We start from the raw sequence: 21,664 nt of genomic DNA, 5'->3' as shown, positions 1-21,664 counted from the left end.
GGACGAACTTCGGACTTCTGTTACGGGTGGGCCTCCGGATACCTCGGACCTTGGACTCTCGGCTTGGGCTCTGGTCGGGACTCGCCGCGTTCCTCCACCGCCTCGTCTGGATGCTGGACCGCAACCTCCGTCTCCTCCGTGGGCCTGAGGGATACTTGAAGCAGAAATATCTGCACGTGCACGGTATGGTTCCGTCACGGCTGCAGAGGATCAGGGGGCTTGCGTGGCTTCACCGGCGCGTGGGGAAAGGGCAAGTACCTATTCGGGCGCCATTATGTGGTAAATAAATAAATAATACCTCTATTTTTGACTGGATATAACAATAACAGATAGCTCAATAAATAAGAGTCAAGATTCGAGGTAGTAGGAGTTTGCAGGTTTAATACAGCATAAAGGACAGGAACAGGACAACCTGCACGGGTAAGATCTGGGATGGCTAGCAACTTTTAATAACCGTGCACAAGCATATATAGTTAAACAAAATACATGATGTTCAATACAATAGGCGTAGCAGTGGGCAGGGCCTGTAGCAGTCGCGAAAGATAAGGGTGAAGGTAGGTGTAACAAGAGGCGTGAACAGGGCGTATACATAGACATGTGATGTAAACGTAACAGAATATGTCATGAATGGGGCGGAAACATGGAGGGGGCTACCTAAGGAGCCGGGACCTCTAACCTAGTGGTGCGCGCAAACTGACAATGACGTGTTACTAGGGAGAAGCTGGGGGCTATGACTTCTGCCTAGAAGGAGAGACTGAAGTCTGGAGAGTCAGAGCGACATGTACCTAAACGCTATCTAGTATCTGATGTTTAGAGAACATATTGATAGAATCCAAAAGTTATCAGGGTAAAGGCTAACAGACACTAAGACTGGTGCATGCATTATTCTACATGTAGTGTGTGTTGAGGAATATTAAATGACCATAAATACAGTATTTCTCTTACATGGAGACGTAAAGGCTAGACGATGACTGAAACTATTGATGCGATTCAGTAGCTTAGGAATGCAGGGAAGGAGGGCTGGACTGATAACTGGAATCATAACATACTCTTGGCAGACTGGCAGGCAGAGCCAGTCCGAGCCGGGCACTGTGAGGCAGTAAGTAAGTGAAGGGTCAGGGATACAGGTGGGGGCTGTATCGCTCCTCAGCGAGGGTTCAGAAGACAGGAGCTGAATCTGGGTCCGGGCCCTTTTGAGGCCTGGAAACGGGGATTTTACAATGAAATAACGTGCACACTGTGAAACGTGGCAACATAACTTTACATAGGCCTAATACTCGTAGCTTTCACGAGAGCTGGAACTGGCATACTAGAGTTGGACACAACTGTAATTGCGTCTTTAATCGATCATGGGGAATGCATATGCATATTAATCATGCATACATAACATAGGATGGGGGACACGTAGGGACACAGAACATGGCAAAATTTACTTTTCCACAACTTTACTAGTATTTTTGACCCGCAGGGGGCGGTGGATTCACACTTGGCGGAGGCGGACCCATGGCCAATAGTCCCTTTAAGTATTACAATATCGGAGGTAGACCTTGCTATAAGAACTAGCAAAGGAGCTAAAGCCTCTGGTCCCGATGGGGTTCCCATAGACCTTTTCAAGGCAGATCCATCACTGTGGGGCCCCGTCTTAACCAGGGTCTTTAATGCGGCAGCCATGGAAAACACTCCAACTAGTTGGGGGGAATCAGTAATCATCCCGATTCATAAAAAGGGGGATAGGTCGGATGCCAAAAACTACCGCCCTATCTCCCTTTTAGATTCTTCGCTCAAAACTATGAGCAGGGTGCTGTTGGCCAGGTTAGAAGAGTGGGCCGAGGGTTGTGGTATTCTTGCGCGGTCCCAATTTGGATTCCGAAAGGGTCTTGGCACCGTAGAACAATGCATAAACTTAGATCTTCTAATAGGGAAGTATACCCGTGCCAAGCAGGGCTCGCTTTTTCTCTGTTTCGCTGACTTGAGCAACGCGTTCGACCTCGTCGACCACGCGCTGCTATGGGCAACCTTATTAGAACAAGGGGCCCCAACAGAGATTATTTATTTCCTGGCCAGACTGTACTCTAAACTCTCAACCCACATTAGATACGGCCAAGGGGGGGAATGTACCGACTGTATCAGCGTGAAGTTAGGAATTAGGCAAGGCTGCGTCCTTGCGCCCCTTCTCTTTTCCCTCTTCATTAACGCTATAGATTCCGAGCTTAAGCAGGTTAACTCTGATGCACCGCTAGTGGACGGTCAGGCTGTTCTCATCCTGCTTTATGCTGATGACTCAGTGCTCCTATCTAGAACCCCTCGCGGCTTACAGAACCTAATGGACAAGTTTGCGGGTTTTATCAAGGATAAAAAATAAAAAATGAATAATACCAAAACGTTTATTATGCCTTGTGGAAAGAAAACGAGGAAACTAAAATCATTCTATATAGAGGGACAAAAAATAGAAACTGTAAATAAGTTCTGTTATTTGGGCATCACCTTTAGTAGCAATGGTATGTGATCTGAGGAGATATCTAATGTACAAGCCAAGATGTCTAAGTGTGCCCATGGCGTTTTCAAATTTGCAAATAAGCTTGGTGACCGCCGTATATATGATATGCTCCACATATACCGCTGTAGATGCGTTGCAATCGCGCCCTACGGATCTGGTGTCTGGGGGCACTGTCGCCATAGGGATTTGCAAACAGAAGAAAATAGTTTCTTAAAAAGATTGTTATGCTTGCCTACATCTGCCTCCAATCAAATAATACACCAGGAACTGGGCCTGGAGTTTTTGTCGGATTTAATCTGCTTCAGACCTCTGTTGGTGTGGAGAGCAATTTGGCATAAGAAAGAAACTAGCTTTACTAGGAGTATTATCACTGATTGTCTCCGCCTAGAAAAAAGCTCACTGATCCCATGGATCAACTACGTTGTGACAACAGCCAGGGATTTATTCAATCTTAATCTCCTGGCTGTCAGGAGAGCTTTTCTGATATCTCAAAGAATGAATGAATGAAACATAAGTTATAACGTGCAAACTTTGCCCAACGGGCGTCAAGGCGCCTAGAAAGAAAGAGCTTAAGTGTTCCTATTTATATAAGAAAGCTCAAGTGCGTACAGACTCTACTTCACAGTTAACCATCCCTCAGTATTATCACTCCAATACGGATTCATCTGGTTTCTCCGAATATTTAAAGGTTGTCACTAGACCATACCATCGTTTTGTCCTTATTAGATTGAGACTCGGAATTGTCCACCATCTGGTTGCGTTCCCAGTTATGAAAAATTATCCCTCAATTCCATGCCCATGTGATGGGGTCACCAAACAGAGTACTGTTCACTTTTTAATCTTGTGTGACCTCTACAAACATCTACGCGTTGCCTATTTAAAACCACTATTTATTAAACGGGCAATTACAACAGTAAATTCGGCAATGAGGATGTTGTTTTCTTTGGATGATCCTGACATTTGTTTTCATACAGCTACGTTTATTCTGAAATCTGTCGCTGCAAGAAAAAGTATTGTCTTTTAATTATTCTGTTTTATTGTACTGAGCTGCACCAAACTTCCTTTTATGGGGTAATCATATTAGTTTGTATTATTATGAAGTATATGTACTGTTTGCTTTTATGATTGATCTTTTTTAATCGAATAAAGTTTTGAAACTGAAACTGACTTTCAGGTTTTATATTGTATATTTCTGTTGCACTTTTACAGGTACCCTTCTGATATGTCTGTTCTCCCAAAAATTGTTTTCAAAGTAAAATCCTATTGCATTTTACACAATTGGGTTTTACTGGTCGGTTTCTTGACGCCAGTGTTAGTTTACAACTGTCTCCTTCCTTAACTCGCATTCTCCGGAGAAAAAAAACTACTTGTCATGCTGCCTCTATCAGAAATAAGCTAACCTTTCCTTATAGAAACGATAACTGCCTAACAAGGTGGTAAGTTACTTTAGCCATTTAACACTCAATCTTTCCCTCCCAAATAATCTGGTTACCTACAGACACAGCTATTAGTTTGTTAAAAAGGGACTGTATTTCACCATGGTAGTTTTTGGCTCAGTTTGAGGGACTCGTAGTAGGGGTTGGCACGATTCTTTTCAGCCTAGGCAGGATGACCAGTGGACTGGCTCGCTTTTCTCCTCCATGGTGTGGTCTATGGCTTTGACTTGGGTTGTCTTCAGCAGAAGCCTTTTGCCAAGGTGTAAGCAGTGTGGTTAGACCTGTGAGTGGCAGAGTGGCACATTGGGTTTACTCTAGAACTCTTATGATGAACTGAGGGATGTATGGATGTACCCACTGGCGGAGGAGGGGTGCTTAATGGAAAGTGTTTCCAGTTTTCGTGCTTTGGGGGGGTGGCACGTCTGTGGATGCTGGTACTCTGTGGCTTGGGTGGCAGGATGCATGGTACTAAGCCCTGTACACCTTGATGTTGACAAACTGGCACATGGTTTTAAGGGTGGCTCTTTCTCTTGCAGCGGCCTCCTCTCGCGAAAGACTCTGGGGGTGCCCACAGCGACAAGAGCGAAAGAAGAGCCGGCGGCGGGCAGCAGAGTGCGAGCGGACCCCCACGCCCCTGGGCCTACAGGAGACCATCGCAGAGTCCATCTACATCGCCCGGCCCCTGGTGCACTGTATCCTCAACCTGCAGATGCCCTGCGAGGGCACCGTGCCAGGGACAGGGGTTCCCTTGCACTGGCGACCAAGCTTGGCACTGGAAACAGCCCATCCCCACATGCCAGGCTCTTTCCAATCTCCCTGCTCACCTTGTCTCTTTCTCTACTTGTTTCAATTGTCCCTTCTTGCTGTATCTGATATCGGTCTTTCGGAGGGGGCTAAAGCAGTGCTTAATTTGTAAAACAATATGTGCCAGGGCTCTCTTAATGAGGCGACCACAGCTCGCCCTACCCATGGACCCTGCCAGTGATGTCTGTAACTGTACCAACACAACTTCTAGCAATCACACTCCTACAACTGTAACAATTCAGACTCTTCCATGCCCCAAAGCTGCAAGAATAGCTGGGACGCAAGGTATTATTAACTTATAATGCCTTTAGAATTATTAAACCGGCACAAATTAAGCACTGGGCTATTGCCACTTAAAAAAAAAAACAGTTTACACTTTAAATATGAATAGACTTTAGGCTGTCTTCGCCCACCAGGGCTACAAATCAGTCCCACCTGATCCCTTTTAGACCGCTTGTAAAACAGTGTGGGTGTCCTTTGTCCCATCCAGGGGGTCCGAATTATATTTCTTTGAGTTGACTCAGCCATTCCTCTTTCAGCTGCTTTGAACCCAGAAGGTTTAGATGTTATCAGCCCTTTTTACTTAGGATACGTTGTTTTCCCTTTTCCTACCCTAACCTTGAGTGAGCTCTCTGAGATGGTTGTAAGTGATTCTGTAGAAAGTTAGATTCATAAAATACCAATTCTGAGAAACTATTTCACCCAAACTGTTAAAAAACCCTTTTCAAAATGTGTGGTATTTACCATTTGATAGAAACCACTTTATAGAAATGCATTTGTTTTTTCAATTGCATTTTATATGCACTTTTAAAGGTGTAAATATCATTTTATCTTGAAATTGGGTTCTCTCTATTGTTTTTTCTGCACAGTGTGTATAGATCCCTCTTCTCTTCACACATTCTGCCACTGGGTGACATTTCACTTTTTAAATTGACATTAAAGTTCCCACTTTCCTCCATCGGCCCTCCCATTCATACTGTTTTTTTTTTTTGTGAGGGCGGTTCCCGCGCCCAGTTCTCTTTTGTACCTACCATCCTTCTTTTTATTATTTTAATTGTGTCGGAGGGGCTCTATCCTACAATTCTTTCTATTCAGCCTAACCCTATCGCGCCTCCCTCTACCTTTGCAACTCCTCCCCAACACCACAGCATTCCCCCTAACCCATGTTTCCTAAATGGGGTTCACAATTGAATACACATTTTTCTTACTGTTTTTCTTTTTTGTAAATCAATATTTTTTAGGTCTTGCCTATTCTATCCCGTTAGGGATTGAACAGGCGAGACTATAGTAAGCGGGTCAAAAATTCTACCAAACTGCGGATCGCGTACAGTTCATGTGAGGCAGGCGTGTGCACATTATCGCCAGCCACATCCCACACCATGCCTCGGCATCAGACTTCAAAGGAAGCCGCTCGCACACCACCATTTGTCTGAGCCTCGGCATCAGACTTGAAAGGAATCCGCTCTCAAGCCGCTCCCCCTTCACCCCATCAGACTTCAAAGGAATGCACTCCCGCTCCCCCGCCCCCCACCACAGCAATGCCGAGAGCTCGTTATAAAATGGGCAGGTGGTAGTTTAACTGATCGACCCATCCCCACCTTTATTAAACGTGAGCAGACCCTCGTAATCGGAGCAGAAAGCAAATATTTTGATACTCCCTGCGCTTTTCAAATGAGAACCAGAGCGGAAACTTGCGTGTGCCTTATGCAAAACCTTGAGCTGATGTCTTCCGTGCTTCTTTGGTCTTCTGCTGTTTATAAACCTCCAAACCATGTACTTGCCACGTTCACCTGCAGCACTTCTCCCGAGGGTAACTACTCCCACTTGCAGACTTGTTTTCTTATTGTTCTTTTTGATTTATTTATATTTCTACTAATTTGTTTTACATTATTTGGGTTCCCCGGCATGTGTTTTTAATTTTGTTTTACTCTGAATTTAAATGCTGCAGGCCGATCCTCTAGAAAGAGTTTTCCTCCACTAGTCTGCAGTGTATACTGCGCTCTTCATCGTGCCTGTGGTTCCTTATCTGTCCACAACGTCTACTTCACTGCGTCCCTGAGTGCATCCCTTCTCGCAGGAGACTTTCCTGGACCCGGAGCGCGTTTATATCTGCAGTGTCCTTGCGTGTCTTCTACTCCATCTGTTCTTCAGATGCAGTATTATATCTTTTTACCCACCCACCACCAGGAGCCATGCCTTCTCTCAGAGCCCACTCTGCTGCTCTTCAATCTCAGTGTGCCTATCACCTACGAACATGTATTCTAGCTGGTGTCTAACCATATCCTGCACTACGCCTCGGTGACCCACCCATACCTCTTCCAGCTGTAGTGTCTCCAGTCAACCCTGCAGTATGCCTCGGTGACTCACCCATACCACTTCCAGCTGTAGTGTCTCCAGCCACACTGCTGTGTGCCTCAATGACTCACCCATACCACTTCCAGCTGTAGTGTCTCCAGCCAACCCTGCAGTATGCCTCAGTGACCCACCCATGTATCTTCAAGCTGTAGTCTATTCTGCCAACCATGCAGTGTGCCTTGTTAACCCACCCATGTATCTTCCAGCTGTAGTGTCTACAGCCAACCCTGCAGTATGCCTCAGTGACCCACCCGTGTATCTTCCAGCTGTAGTGTATTCTGCCAACCCTGCAGTGTGCCTTGTTAACCCACCCATGTATCTTCCAGCTGTAGTGTCTCCAGCCAACCCTGCAGTATGCCTCAGTGACCCACCCATGTATCTTCCAGCTGTAGTGTATTCTGCCAACCCTGCAGTGTGCCTTGGTAACCCACCCATGTATCTTCCAGCTGTAGTGTCTCCAGCCAACCCTGCAGTATGCCTCAGTGACCCACCCATGCCTCTTCCAGCTCTAGTGTCTCCAGCCAACCCTGCCATGTGCCTCGGTGACCCACCCATACCTCTTCCAGCTGTAGTGTCTCCAGCCAACCCTGCAGTATGCCTCGGTGACCCGCCCATGCCTCTTCCAGCTCTAGTGTCTCCAGCCAACCCTGCAGTATGCCTCGGTGACCCACCCATGCCTCTTCCAGCTCTAGTGTCTCCAGCCAACCCTGCCGTGTGCCTCAGTGACCCACCCATACATCTTCAGCTGCAGTGTCTCCAGCCAACCCTGCAGTATGCCTCAGTGACCCACCCATGCCTCTTCCAGCTCTAGTGTCTCCAGCCAACCCTGCAGTGTGCCTCAGTGACCCACCGATACCTCTTCCAGCTGTCGTGTCTCCAGCCAACCCTGCAGTACGCCTCGGTGACCTACCCATACCTCTTCCAGCTCTAGTGTCTCCAGCCAACCCTGCAGTACGCCTCGGTGACCCACCCATGCCTCTTCCAGCTCTAGTGTCTCCAGCCAATCCTGCAGTACGCCTCGGTGACCCACCCATGCCTCTTCCAGCTCTAGTGTCTCCAGCCAACCCTGCAGTGTGCCTCAGTGACCCACCCATACCTCTTCCAGCTGTAGTGTCTCCAGCCAACCCTGCAGTACGCCTCGGGGACCCACGCATACCTCTTCCAGCTCTAGTGTCTCCAGCCTACCCTGCAGTACGCCTCGGTGACCCACCCATACCTCTTCCAGCTGTGGTGTCAACACTGAGCACTTAACCTCTGCATCTCCTGCTGCAGAGTCTGCTCAGACTGCCTGCCCCTCAGGCCGTCTCCTGTGGCTGTTGTTTTAACATTACCCTTCCCCCGCCCACATCCTCCTGTTTCAGCTGCGGAGTCTGCATTGACCACTCGCCTTCGTCATGTCCCGCTAAAGTCTCTGTTCTTGTATCCTCCCTGATCTGCCCTTCTGCAGCAATCACCCACTTCTGCCCAAAAGCTACAGCGTCTGCTGTTGCCCACAATGCCTTCCCTAGCCATACACATCTGCTGAAGATGCAGTCTACCATCACTTCCAGCTCTCCTCTTCGTACCACCCACTCCAACCACCTGCAGAGCCGGTCCCACCCCTCATGTTTATAGCAGCTCCTTGCCCGTTGTCATCCCGCACAGCTAGAATTAGTCTGTCATTGATTTCATCGCCAGGTCACATTTATGAACAGTGTCCTTATTTTTCATCCCCTTTAAATCTCCTGTGGTCTAGTCTTAAGATCCGCCCCTCGCCATCTTGCCAAACTGCAACGACTGACCTTATGATGACGCTCTCCATCTCCCCCAGGTGCAGTCTCTGCCATTCCCATCCGCTCTGCGTTCTTAGCATCTCCGCCAGCTGCACTGCACTGTAGTTCAGTATGAACTGGTCCCATGAGAACAGTTCCCATGAGAAGGGGCAGTGCTGATTTGCATAAGGCGGGTCTTTGTCTAGAGTGGCGCATGTTCCCATGAGGAGAGGGGTCAGTACTGATTTGCATAAGGTGGGTCTTTGTCTAGAGTGGCGCATGTTTCAATGAGGAGAAGGGTCAGTAGTGATTTGCATAAGGCGGGTCTTTGTCTAGAGTGGCACATGTTCCAATAAGGAGAAGGGTCAGTACTGATTTGCATAAGGCGGGTCTTTGTCTAGAGTGGCGCATGTTCCCATGAGGAGAAGGGTCAGTACTGATTTGCATAAGGCGTGTCTTTGTCTAGAGTGGCGCATGTTCCCATGAGGAGAAGGGTCAGTACTGATTTGCATAAGGCGGGTCTTTGTCTAGAGTGGCACATGTTCCAATAAGGTGAAGGGTCAGTACTGATTTGCATAAGGCGGGTCTTTGTCTAGAGTGGCGCATTTTCCCATGAGGAGAGGGGTCAGTACTGATTTGCATAAGGCGGGTCTTTGTCTAGAGTGGCGCATGTTCCAATGACGAGAAGGGTCAGTACTGATTTGCATAAGGCGGGTATTTGTCTAGAGTGGCACATGTTCCAATAAGGAGAAGGGTCAGTACTGATTTGCATAAGGTGGTCTTTGTCTAGAGTGGCGCATGTTCCCCTGAGGAGCAGGGACAGTACTGATTGGCATAAGGCGGGTCTTTGTCTAGAGTGGCGCATGTTCTCATGAGGAGCAGGGGCAGTACTGATTTGCATATGGCGGGTCTTTGTCTAGAGTGGCGCATGTTCCCATGAGGATAAGGGGCAGTACTGATTTGCACAAGGCGAGTCTTTGTCTAGAGTGGCGCATGTTCTCATGAGGAGAAGGGGCAGTACTGATTTGCATAAGGCGGGTCTTTGTCTAGAGTGGGGCATGTTACCATGAGGAGAAGGGGCAGTCCTGATTTGCATAAGGCAGGCCTTTACCTAGAGTGGCGCATGTTCCATGAGGAGAAGGGGCAGTACTGATTTACATAAGGCAGATCTTTGTCTAGAGTGGCGCATGTTCCCATGTGGAGAAGGGACAGTACTGATTTGCATAAGGCGGGTCTTTGTCTAGAGTGGCACATGTTCCCATGAGGAGAAGGGTCAGTACTGATTTGCATAAGGCGGGTCTTTGTCTAGAGTGGCACAGGGGGGGAAAACAATGGGTTGAAATGCTACCCTGAACGATTGTCAGCAGTGGGACATTTTGCAAGCCTTCCTCCATCATCTTCTGTGTCATTGATGCCTTTGCCCTCATCACAGCTTGTAACCAGCTTCAACTTCTTTTACTGCCCTTTTATATTCAAGCTAGAGTATCTGCTGGTACCGCCCCTGCCCTTCCAGCTGCTGTCTCTACCTTGATCACCCATGACTCCTCCGGCTGCAGCGCCTGCCTCACGTCTCCTCCGGCTGCAGCGCCTGCCTCTCGTCTCCTCCGACTGCAGCGCCTGCCTCACGTCTCCTCCGACTGCAGCGCCTGCCTGACGTCTCCTCCGGCTGCAGCTCCTGCCTCTCGTCTCCTCCGGCTGCAGCGCCTGCCTCTCGTCTCCTCCGGCTGCAGCGCCTGCCTCTCGTCTCCTCCGGCTGCAGCGCCTGCCTCTCGTCTCCTCCGGCTGCAGCGCCTGCCTCTCGTCTCCTCCGGCTGCAGCGCCTGCCTCTCGTCTCCTCCGGCTGCAGCGCCTGCCTCTCGTCTCCTCCGGCTGCAGCGCCTGCCTCTCGTCTCCCGCTGCAGTGACCATCTCTCCCACCCCCACACACACCATGCGCCCCCATTAGTCACCTCTTCTGGCAGTGCTTCCAGTCCCTCTTTTTTTCCTCATCATGCCCACTCTACTGTTTGCCATGACTACCCACCTGCACCGCCATCTGTAGTGCTCACCCTCAGCACCCACCTCTGGCTGCAGGGTTTGCCCATTCAAAGTAAAGTCTGCACTCACATTCACTCTGTGATCACTTGCAAATCTTTCAGCACAGCACTCTATCCTTTCACTTTGTTCCCTCTCAGTGTGTGTCTCAGATTTCATTAATGCCCCCTTGCACATGTTGCCAGTGCAGCTCTTTTCGGATCGGTTTCATGTTACAGACTCAAGCCCTTTCTCAGGTTTGCTGAGCAGTATCTGTGCACGTCTGCCCACGTGCACCGGAAGTGTCAGTAAAAGTGATATTCTATTTCACACTGACTGCAGTTCGTATGACGCGTCAGCGGTTCAGTGTTCTGGCGCGAGGACAGTGCGTGCATTGCGCAGCCGAGGCGTTGCTGCAATGCACCTTCTGCAGGGAAACACTCCTCCTGCCCCCAGCTCATTACACCATGCCGCAGGGACACAGGCCTGCCCCTAGCTCTTTACCCAATGCCGCAGGGACACACTCCTCCTGCCCCAGCTCTTTACCCTATGCCGCAGGGACACACTCCTCCTGCCCCAGCTCTTTACCCCATGCCTCAGGGGCACACTCCTATTGCCCCAGCTCTTTACCCCATGCCCCAGGGACACACTCCTCCTGCCCCAGCTCTTTACCCCATGCCGCAGGGACACACTCCTCCTGCCCCAGCTCTTTACCCCATGCCTCAGGGGCACACTCCTCCTGCCCCAGCTCTTTACCCCATCCCTCAGGGGCACACTCCTCCTGCCCCAGCTCTTTACCCCATGCCCCAGGGACACACTCCTCCTGCCCCCACCTGTTTACTCCATGCCTCGGGGGGACACTCCTCCTGCCCCCAGCTCGTTACCCCATGCCGCAGGGACACACTCCTCCTGCCCCCAGCTCTTTACCCCATGCCGCAGGGACACACTCCTCCTGCCCCCAGCTCTTTACCCCATGCCGCAGGGACACACTCCTCCTGCCCCCAGCTCTTTACCCCATGCCTCAGTAACACACTCCTCCTGCCCCCAGCTCTTTACCCCATGCCTCAGGGACACACTCCTCCTGCCCCCAGCTCTTTACCCCATGCCTCAGGGACACACTCCTCCTGCCCCCAGCTCTTTACCCCATGCCGCAGGGACACACTCCTCCTGCCCCAGCTCTTTACCCCATGCCTCAGGGACACACTCCTCCTGCCCCAGCTCTTTACCCCATGCCGCAGGGACACACTCCTGCTCCCAGCTCTTTACCCCATGCCGCAGGGACACACTCCTGCTCCCAGCTCTTTACCCCATGCCGCAGGGACACACTCCTCCTGCCCCAGCTCTTTACCCCATGCCGCAGGGACACACTCCTCCTGCCCCCAGCTCTTTACCCCATGCCTCAGGGACACACTCCTCCTGCCCCCAGCTCTTTACCCCATGCCTCAGGGACACACTCCTCCTGCCCCAGCTCTTTACCCCATGCCGCAGGGACACACTCCTCCTGCCCCCAGCTCTTTACCCCATGCCGCAGGGACACACTCCTCCTGCCCCCAGCTCTTTACCCCATGCCGCAGGGACACACTCCTCCTGCCCCCAGCTCTTTACCCCATGCCGCAGGGACACACTCCTCCTGCCCCAGCTCTTTACCCCATGCCCCAGGGACACACTCCTCCTGCCCCAGCTCTTTACCCCATGCCGCAGGGACACACTCCTCCTGCCCCAGCTCTTTACCCCATGCCGCAGGGACACACTCCTCCTGCCCCAGCTCTTTACCCCATGCCACAGGGACACACTCCTCCTGCCCCAGCTCTTTACCCCATGCCTCAGGGACACACTCCTCCTGCCCCAGCTCTTTACCTCATGCCGCAGGGACACACTCCTCCTGCCCCCAGCTCTTTACCCCATGCCGCAGGGACACACTCCTCCTGCCCCCAGCTCTTTACCCCATGCTGCAGGGACACACTCCTCCTGCGCCCCCAGCTCTTTACCCCATGCCTCAGGGACACACTCCTCCTGCCCCCAGCTCTTTACCCCATGCCTCAGGGGCACACTCCTCCCCTCCCCAGCTCTTTACCCCATGCCTCAGGGGCACACTCCTCCTGCCCCAGCTCTTTACCCCATGCCTCAGGGACACACTCCTCCCCTCCCCAGCTCTTTACCCCATGCCTCAGGGGCACACTCCTCCTTCCCCAGCTCTTTACCCCATGCCTCAGGGGCACACTCCTCCTGCCCCAGCTCTTTACCCCATGCCTCATGGACACACTCCTCCTGCCCCAGCTCTTTACCCCATGCCGCAGGGACACACTCCTCCTGCCCCCAGCTCTTTACCCCATGCCGCAGGGACACACTCCTCCTGCCCCCAGCTCTTTACCTCATGCCGCAGGGACACACTCCTCCTGCCCCAGCTCTTTACCCCATGCCACAGGGACACACTCCTCCTGCCCCAGCTCTTTACCCCATGCCGCAGGGACACACTCCTCCTGCCCCAGCTCTTTACCCCATGCCGCAGGGACACACTCCTCCTGCCCCCAGCTCTTTACCCCATGCCGCAGGGACACACTCCTCCTGCCCCAGCTCTTTACCCCATGCCTCAGGGACACACTCCTCCTGCCCCAGCTCTTTACCCCATGCCGCAGGGACACACTCCTCCTGCCCCCAGCTCTTTACCCCATGCCGCAGGGACACACTCCTCCTGCCCCCAGCTCTTTACCCCATGCCGCAGGGGCACACTCCTCCTGCCCCAGCTCTTTACCCCATGCCGCAGGGACACACTCCTCCTGCCCCAGCTCTTTACCCCATGCCGCAGGGACACACTCCTCCTGCCCCAGCTCTTTACCCCATGCCGCAGGGACACACTCCTCCTGCCCCAGCTCTTTACCCCATGCCGCAGGGACACACTCCTCCTGCCCCCAGCTCTTTACCCCATGCCGCAGGGACACACTCCTCCTGCCCCAGCTCTTTACCCCATGCCTCAGGGACACACTCCTCCTGCCCCAGCTCTTTACCCCATGCCGCAGGGACACACTCCTCCTGCCCCCAGCTCTTTACCCCATGCCGCAGGGACACACTCCTCCTGCCCCCAGTTCTTTACCCCATGCCGCAGGGGCACACTCCTCCTGCCCCAGCTCTTTACCCCATGCCGCAGGGGCACACTCCTCCTGCCCCAGCTCTTTACCCCATGCCGCAGGGACACACTCCTCCTGCCCCCAGCTCTTTACCCCATGCCGCAGGGACACACTACTCCTGCCCCAGCTCTTTACCCCATGCCTCAGGGACACACTCCTCCTGCCCCAGCTCTTTACCCCATGCCGCAGGGACACACTCCTCCTGCCCCAGCTCTTTACCCCATGCCTCAGGGGCACACTCCTCCTGCCCCAGCTCTTTACCCCATGCCTCAGGGGCACACTCCTCCTGCCCCAGCTCTTTACCCCATGCCTCAGGGGCACACTCCTGCTCCCAGCTCTTTACCCCATGCCGCAGGGACACACTCCTCCTGCCCCAGCTCTTTACCCCATGCCGCAGGGACACACTCCTCCTGCCCCCAGCTCTTTACCCCATGCCGCAGGGACACACTCCTCCTGCCCCCAGCTCTTTACCCCATGCCGCAGGGACACACTCCTCCTGCCCCCAGCTCTTTACCCCATGCCGCAGGGACACACTCCTCCTGCCCCCAGCTCTTTACCCCATGCCGCAGGGACACACTCCTCCTGCCCCCAGCTCTTTACCCCATGCCGCAGGGACACACTCCTCCTGCCCCCAGCTCTTTACCCCATGCCGCAGGGACACACTCCTCCTGCCCCCAGCTCTTTACCCCATGCCGCAGGGACACACTCCTCCTGCCCCCAGCTCTTTACCCCATGCCGCAGGGACACACTCTTCCTGCCCCAGCTCTTTACCCCATGCCACAGGGACACACTCCTCCTGCCCCAGCTCTTTACCCCATGCCGCAGGGACACACTCCTCCTTCCCCAGCTCTTTACCCCATGCCGCAGGGGCACACTCCTCCTGCCCCAGCTCTTTACCCCATGCCGCAGGGGCACACTCCTCCTGCCCCAGCTCTTTACCCCATGCCTCATGGACACACTCCTCCTGCCCCCAGCTCTTTACCCCATGCCGCAGGGACACACTCCTCCTGCCCCAGCTCTTTACCCCATGCCGCAGGGACACACTCCTACCCCCAGCTCTTTACCCCATGCCGCAGGGACACACTCCTCTCCTCCCCAGCTCTTTACCCCATGCCGCAGGGACACACTCCTCTCCTCCCCAGCTCTTTACCCCATGCCGCAGGGACACACTCCTCCTGCCCCCAGCTCTTTACCCCATGCCGCAGGGACACACTCCTCCTGCCCCCAGCTCTTTACCCCATGCCGCAGGGACACACTCTTCCTGCCCCAGCTCTTTACCCCATGCCACAGGGACACACTCCTCCTGCCCCAGCTCTTTACCCCATGCCGCAGGGACACACTCCTCCTTCCCCAGCTCTTTACCCCATGCCGCAGGGGCACACTCCTCCTGCCCCAGCTCTTTACCCCATGCCGCAGGGGCACACTCCTCCTGCCCCAGCTCTTTACCCCATGCCTCATGGACACACTCCTCATGCCCCCAGCTCTTTACCCCATGCCGCAGGGACACACTCCTCCTGCCCCAGCTCTTTACCCCATGCCGCAGGGACACACTCCTATCCCCAGCTCTTTACCCCATGCCGCAGGGACACACTCCTCTCCTCCCCAGCTCTTTACCCCATGCCGCAGGGACACACTCCTCTCCTCCCCAGCTCTTTACCCCATGCCGCAGGGACACACTCCTCCTGCCCCCAGCTCTTTACCCCATGCCGCAGGGACACACTCCTCTCCTCCCCAGCTCTTTACCCCATGCCGCAGGGACACACTCCTCCTGCCCCAGCTCTTTACCCCATGCCGCAGGGACACACTCCTGCTCCCAGCTCTTTACCCCATGCCGCAGGGACACACTCCTCCTGCCCCCAGCTCTTTACCCCATGCCGCAGGGACACACTCCTCCTGCCCCAGCTCTTTACCCCATGCCGCAGGGACACACTCCTCCTGCCCCCAGCTCTTTACCCCATGCCGCAGGGACACACTCCTCCTGCCCCCAGCTCTTTACCCCATGCCGCAAGGACACACTCCTCCTGCCCCCAGCTCTTTACCCCATGCCGCAGGGACACACTCCTCCTGCCCCCAGCTCTTTACCCCATGCCGCAAGGACACACTCCTCCTGCCCCAGCTCTTTACCCCATGCCTCATGGACACACTCCTCCTGCCCCCAGCTCTTTACCCCATGCCGCAGGGACACACTCCTGCTCCCAGCTCTTTACCCCATGCCGCAGGGACACACTCCTGCCCCCCAGCTCTTTACCCCATGCCCCAGGGACACACTCCTCCTGCCCCAGCTCTTTACCCCATGCCTCAGGGACACACTCCTCCTGCCCCCAGCTCTTTACCCCATGCCGCAGGGACACACTCCTACCCCCAGCTCTTTACCCCATGCCGCAGGGACACACTCCTCCTGCCCTCAGTTCTTTACCCCATGCCGCAGGGACACACTCCTCCTGCCCCAGCTCTTTACCCCATGCCTCATGGACACACTCCTCCTGCCCCCAGCTCTTTACCCCATGCCGCAGGGACACACTCCTGCTCCCAGCTCTTTACCCCATGCCGCAGGGACACACTCCTCCTGCCCCCAGCTCTTTACCCCATGCCGCAGGGACACACTCCTCCTGCCCCCAGCTCTTTACCCCATGCCGCAAGGACACACTCCTCCTGCCCCAGCTCTTTACCCCATGCCCCAGGGGCACACTCCTCCTGCCCCAGCTCTTTACCCCATGCCTCATGGACACACTCCTCATGCCCCCAGCTCTTTACCCCATGCCGCAGGGACACACTCCTCCTGCCCCCAGCTCTTTACCCCATGCCGCAAGGACACACTCCTCCTGCCCCAGCTCTTTACCCCATGCCTCATGGACACACTCCTCCTGCCCCCAGCTCTTTACCCCATGCCGCAGGGACACACTCCTGCTCCCAGCTCTTTACCCCATGCCGCAGGGACACACTCCTGCCCCCCAGCTCTTTACATTATGCCGCAGGGACACACTCCTCCTGCCCCAGCTCTTTACCCCATGCCGCAGGGACACACTACTCCTGCCCCAGCTCTTTACCCCATGTCGCAGGGACACACTCCTCCTGCCCCAGCTCTTTACCCCATGCCGCAGGGACACACTCCTCCTGCCCCAGCTCTTTACCCCATGCCCCAGGGACACACTCCTCCTGCCCCAGCTCTTTACCCCATGCCGCAGGGACACACTCCTCCTGCCCCAGCTCTTTACCCCATGCCGCAGGGACACACTCCTCCTGCCCCAGCTCTTTACCCCATGCCTCAGGGGCACACTCCTCCTGCCCCAGCTCTTTACCCCATGCCGCAGGGGCACACTCCTCCTGCCCCAGCTCTTTACCCCATGCCTCAGGGGCACACTCCTCCTGCCCCAGCTCTTTACCCCATGCCGCAGGGACACACTCCTCCTGCCCCCAGCTCTTTACCCCATGCCGCAGGGACACACTCCTCCTGCCCCCAGCTCTTTACCCCATGCCGCAGGGGCACACTCCTCCTGCCCCCACCGGTTTACCCCATGCCTCAGGGACACACTCCTCCTGCCCCCAGCTCTTTACATTATGCCGCAGGGACACACTCCTCCTGCCCCCAGCTCTTTACCCCATGCCGCAGGGGCACACTCCTCCTGCCCCCACCGGTTTACCCCATGCCTCAGGGACACACTCCTCCTGCCCCAGCTCTTTACCCCATGCCTCAGGGGCACACTCCTCCTGCCCCAGCTCTTTACCCCATGCCTCAGGGGCACACTCCTCCTTCCCCAGCTCTTTACCCCATGCCGCAGGGACACACTCCTCCTTGCCCAGCTCTTTACCCCATGCCGCAGGGACACACTCCTCCTGCCCCAGCTCTTTACCCCATGCCTCAGGGACACACTCCTCCTTCCCCAGCTCTTTACCCCATGCCGCAGGGACACACTCCTCCTGCCCCCAGCTCTTTACCCCATGCCGCAGGGACACACTCCTGCCCCCCAGCTCTTTACATTATGCCGCAGGGACACACTCCTGCCCCCCAGCTTTTTAGGTCTCCTGGCGTTTAACAGCGCGTCAGCGCTGTGTCCGCCAGGAGATCTTTTGTCACTGACTGTGCTCCCCAGGAGACAGTACTGGCCGCGCGCATTTTGTCTCCGAGGAGGCGATTAGAGCTGGCCACGCGCACGCGAACGAGCGCTGTGGCCAGCTGCTGTCTCCTGGGAAGCTCCCACACGCATGCGCATTCACACAGACACAGACACACACACGAGCACCCATGCACGCACGCACGCACATACATACATACATACAGAGACACACACTCTCCCATGCATACACACACACACGAGTGCGCCGAGGCCCCCCCGCCGTCGCATACACACACACACAGACAGTTTGGGGCGCGCGCATCCCCGAGGCCCCCCCTCCCCCGCCGTCGCCGTCGCATACACACACGAGCATACACACACACAAGTGCACCAAGCCCCCCCAGCCTTTTGAAACTTACCTGGGCAATGTCGGGGACTCTTCTCTCAGCACGCGGCGCCCAACCTCCTGCTAGCGCGGCCCCGGGTCTCCACACCGCTCACAGGAGCCCCGGGCCGCGAGACGCATCGACTCCGCCTGCCTCCTCTTCCGGTCTGGACGTGGCCCCGCCCCCGTCACAGGCGACCGTGCCTGACTTCCCCTCCACTCCTCGTGCTCCACGTGGGACCCACGTCCTCGAGCATGGATTAAAGGGACGGCGTCGCATTTAACTTGCTGCTCTAAAGGTAAAAAGATATTGGAGAGGAACAGCAGGAAACACTGGTTTTGCAGCGTGAATCTTTCTGGATTCACTATGCTGTGCATTATTCCGCGGTCTTGTGGTTGGGTCCGGATTCGTAGTCTTTTCTTTGTTTTTTTGTTTTTTTTTTCTCTTTGCCCAGGTGGGCGTCGGCGTCACACCCCCTTTGGGTGTATTTCCGGTGACGTCGGCATGCTTCCTGCGGAAGCTCCCACTCTTGGGCGCCATCTTCAGATTCTTTTTTTCCGCGGTCGGGTCTGGATCGTTCCCGTTTGGGCTCCAGACATTTTTGGAGAAAGAAGAAAGAAAATACAGAAAAGACGAGGAGAAGTCATCTGAAGACTCCAGGGGACTTCACCGACGAAAGACAAGCAAAGATAAGGCGTTTTCCATCCAGATCTTCGACGACCGTCGACGAACACGCGACCAGAGAGGCCCTGGACGCTCGAGGATGGACAACACGCCGTTCAAGTTCTGCCGTAACTGCCACCACAAGTACGCGCAGAAGGACCAGCACCCGGTATGCAACCTTTGCCTACCGGTGGACCACGAAAGCGGAGACTGCAACGCCTGTTCCGCCTTCACCCCGAAGACCCTTCGTGTGAGAGAGAGGCAGAGGGTAGCACACGCCGCCCTGCAGGGGAAGGCCCCGACCCCGTCGCTCTACGAGCTGGGGATGTCCTCCGAGGAAGAAGACAACGCTGCCGCCGAAGACGACAGCTACACGGTCGTAGAGACCGATTACACGAAGACTTCTGACAAGGTAGGAGACTCTTCGGCCCCCAAGAACCCGAAAGACTCTGAGTCTCGAAAAATCGAGGGCAAGACCCCGAAAGCGCCGACGCCAAAAAAGGCGGCGTCCGCGACTACTCCCAGGCCCAGCGGATCCTCAGAGAAGGAGTCCCCGGCGCCGAGAGCTGCTGATCAGCAGAAGACGTCGAAAATCGTCCCCGAAAAGGATCGATCGACGAGGGAGAAAGACCCGAAACTGTCGACGACGACCAGAGACCCGATATCCGGTTCGACGTCGAAAACTTCGACTCCGAGAGGCACGGCGACGAGCCATCCGTCGAAGAGAGCGGCGGAACCATCCGACGCGGAACACGCGGCCGAGATGGAAAAGAAAAGAAGGCGCCTCGAGGCAGAAATGGAGAACTTCATGCAGCGGAAAAAAGATTTCGACGCAAGGATGAAGGCCTTCACGATCCCTCACAAGACCAAGCCACCAGTGCTGGAGGCGGTCGAGGAGGAAGAAGAAGAGGTCGCCGAAGTCACCGAGCAAGACCAGGACGTCGAGGTGTTCGACGACCAGGAGGAGTACGAGAATCCCCACGAGAGCTACAGCTATGGGGAGGAAGATGAGGGCAGGACAGACACAGAGTCGGCGCCCTATGACCTTCAGGAGGTAGATTACATAGATGTCGACACCGACAGCCCGGAGGAGGTGGTCGACACCTACCCCTCGAGGCCCTCGCCGCCGGACGACATCGGGGCCTACAACGCGGTGATACAATCGGCCGCAGCAGCTTTCAAGCTCAAGCTCGACGAAGAGAAGCAGAAAGCAGACTTCCTTCTGGAAACATTGCTCCCAACACAAACGAGGAGCCAGTTCCTCCCGATGCTCGAGAGCGTCTTGGCTCAGGGGAAGGAAGCTTTCAGGGAGCCCGCAACATGCAAGGCAGTAACTCCCAGAACTGAGAAGAAGTACAAGCATGCCGCAAAGGACCCGGCCTACATTCAGGGCACGGTCTCCGCAGACTCCATTATCACGGCCACAGCAAGGAGGAGGGCTAACGTACCCACTACCTCGGGCCCGCCACCGGATAAAGAGAGCAAAAGGATGGATCTGGTGGGCAGAAGGATCGAACGGAATGCCGCGACCCACTGGCGCATGGCTAATTCCAACGCCCTGGTAAACAGACACATGTACCAAATCATGGAGGGACTGGGGCAGTTGGTGAAGGACTTGCCCCAGGATGCCAAGCAGAAAGCCGAAAAGCTAATTGAAGAGGGGAAGAATGCTGCAAATTCTTGCCTTAAGACGGCCCTGGATGGGGCAGACACCGCCAGCAGGCTCATGATGATGGGCGTCACGGAAAGGAGACACGCCTGGCTCAGGATATCCGGTTTCAAACCGGAGGTGCAACACAGCATCCTGAACACACCGTTCAACGGCAGTACGCTTTTCGGACAAACAGTTGATGAGCAACTCAGCCAACTTAAGAAGGATAACGAAACAGCAAGATCCATGGGAGCATTGCAGTTCAGAGGGAACAAGAGGGGCACCCCGTCACGGAGGCCCGGCGGAAGAGGCGGAAACCAGCCAGGTACATCACACCAGGCTTTCCAGCAAACGCACCAGGCAGACTCGCAGGGTCAGCAGGGCCATCAGAAACAGCCCTGGCAGTACCAACAAAGAGGCCAGTCCTTTCGAGGGAGAAATGGACGGGGACAAAATAGAAGAGGGGGCCAGCAGCCCACCTCCAAGTGACTTCAAAAAAATCCGTGTGCCCACCCACAAAAGAGATCCCAGGGGGCAGCACGTACAGATGGGTCAAGACAAACTAGACACCTACGACCACAGGACACCAGTGGGAGGAAGATTAAGATTCCACCTCCAGGAGTGGAGAGGAATCACATCAGACAAATGGATCCTCAACATTATCCAATTCGGATACTGCATAGAGTTGGAGGCGAGGCCAACAAGCAGAAAACCAAGAAGAAAGCCGCTAGCAAGCAAGCAGCTGCAGTGCCTTCAGGAAGAAGCAAAAGAACTCCTGCGGAAGCAGGCCATAGAAAGGGTACCCTTCAAGGAAAGAAACACAGGAGTATACTCAACATACTTCCTGGTACCAAAAGTAGACGAGACAATGAGGCCCATTCTCGATTTACGGTTCGTGAACAAATTCATAAGAACGCAAAAATTCAAA

At 54.6% G+C, this 21,664-nt stretch overlaps 1 protein-coding gene across 1 annotated transcript in view; it reads left to right on the top strand.

Moving 5' to 3' along the window:
• PEX16 (peroxisomal biogenesis factor 16) overlaps positions 1-21,664 on the top strand; it is a 152,861-nt gene that overhangs the window by 84,468 nt on the left and 46,729 nt on the right. The window contains exon 7 of the mRNA XM_078684387.1: positions 4,470-4,625. Coding sequence (XP_078540513.1) covers positions 4,470-4,625 — 156 coding nt within the window. The remainder of the gene's footprint in view (positions 1-4,469; positions 4,626-21,664) is intronic.

This window comes from Lissotriton helveticus, chromosome 3_2 (assembly GCF_964261635.1).
Source record: "Lissotriton helveticus chromosome 3_2, aLisHel1.1, whole genome shotgun sequence".
NCBI classification, from domain to species: Eukaryota; Metazoa; Chordata; class Amphibia; order Caudata; family Salamandridae; genus Lissotriton; species Lissotriton helveticus.
Note: the sequence above shows the minus strand (reverse complement) of the source record. Positions and strands in the feature narration are given on the sequence as shown.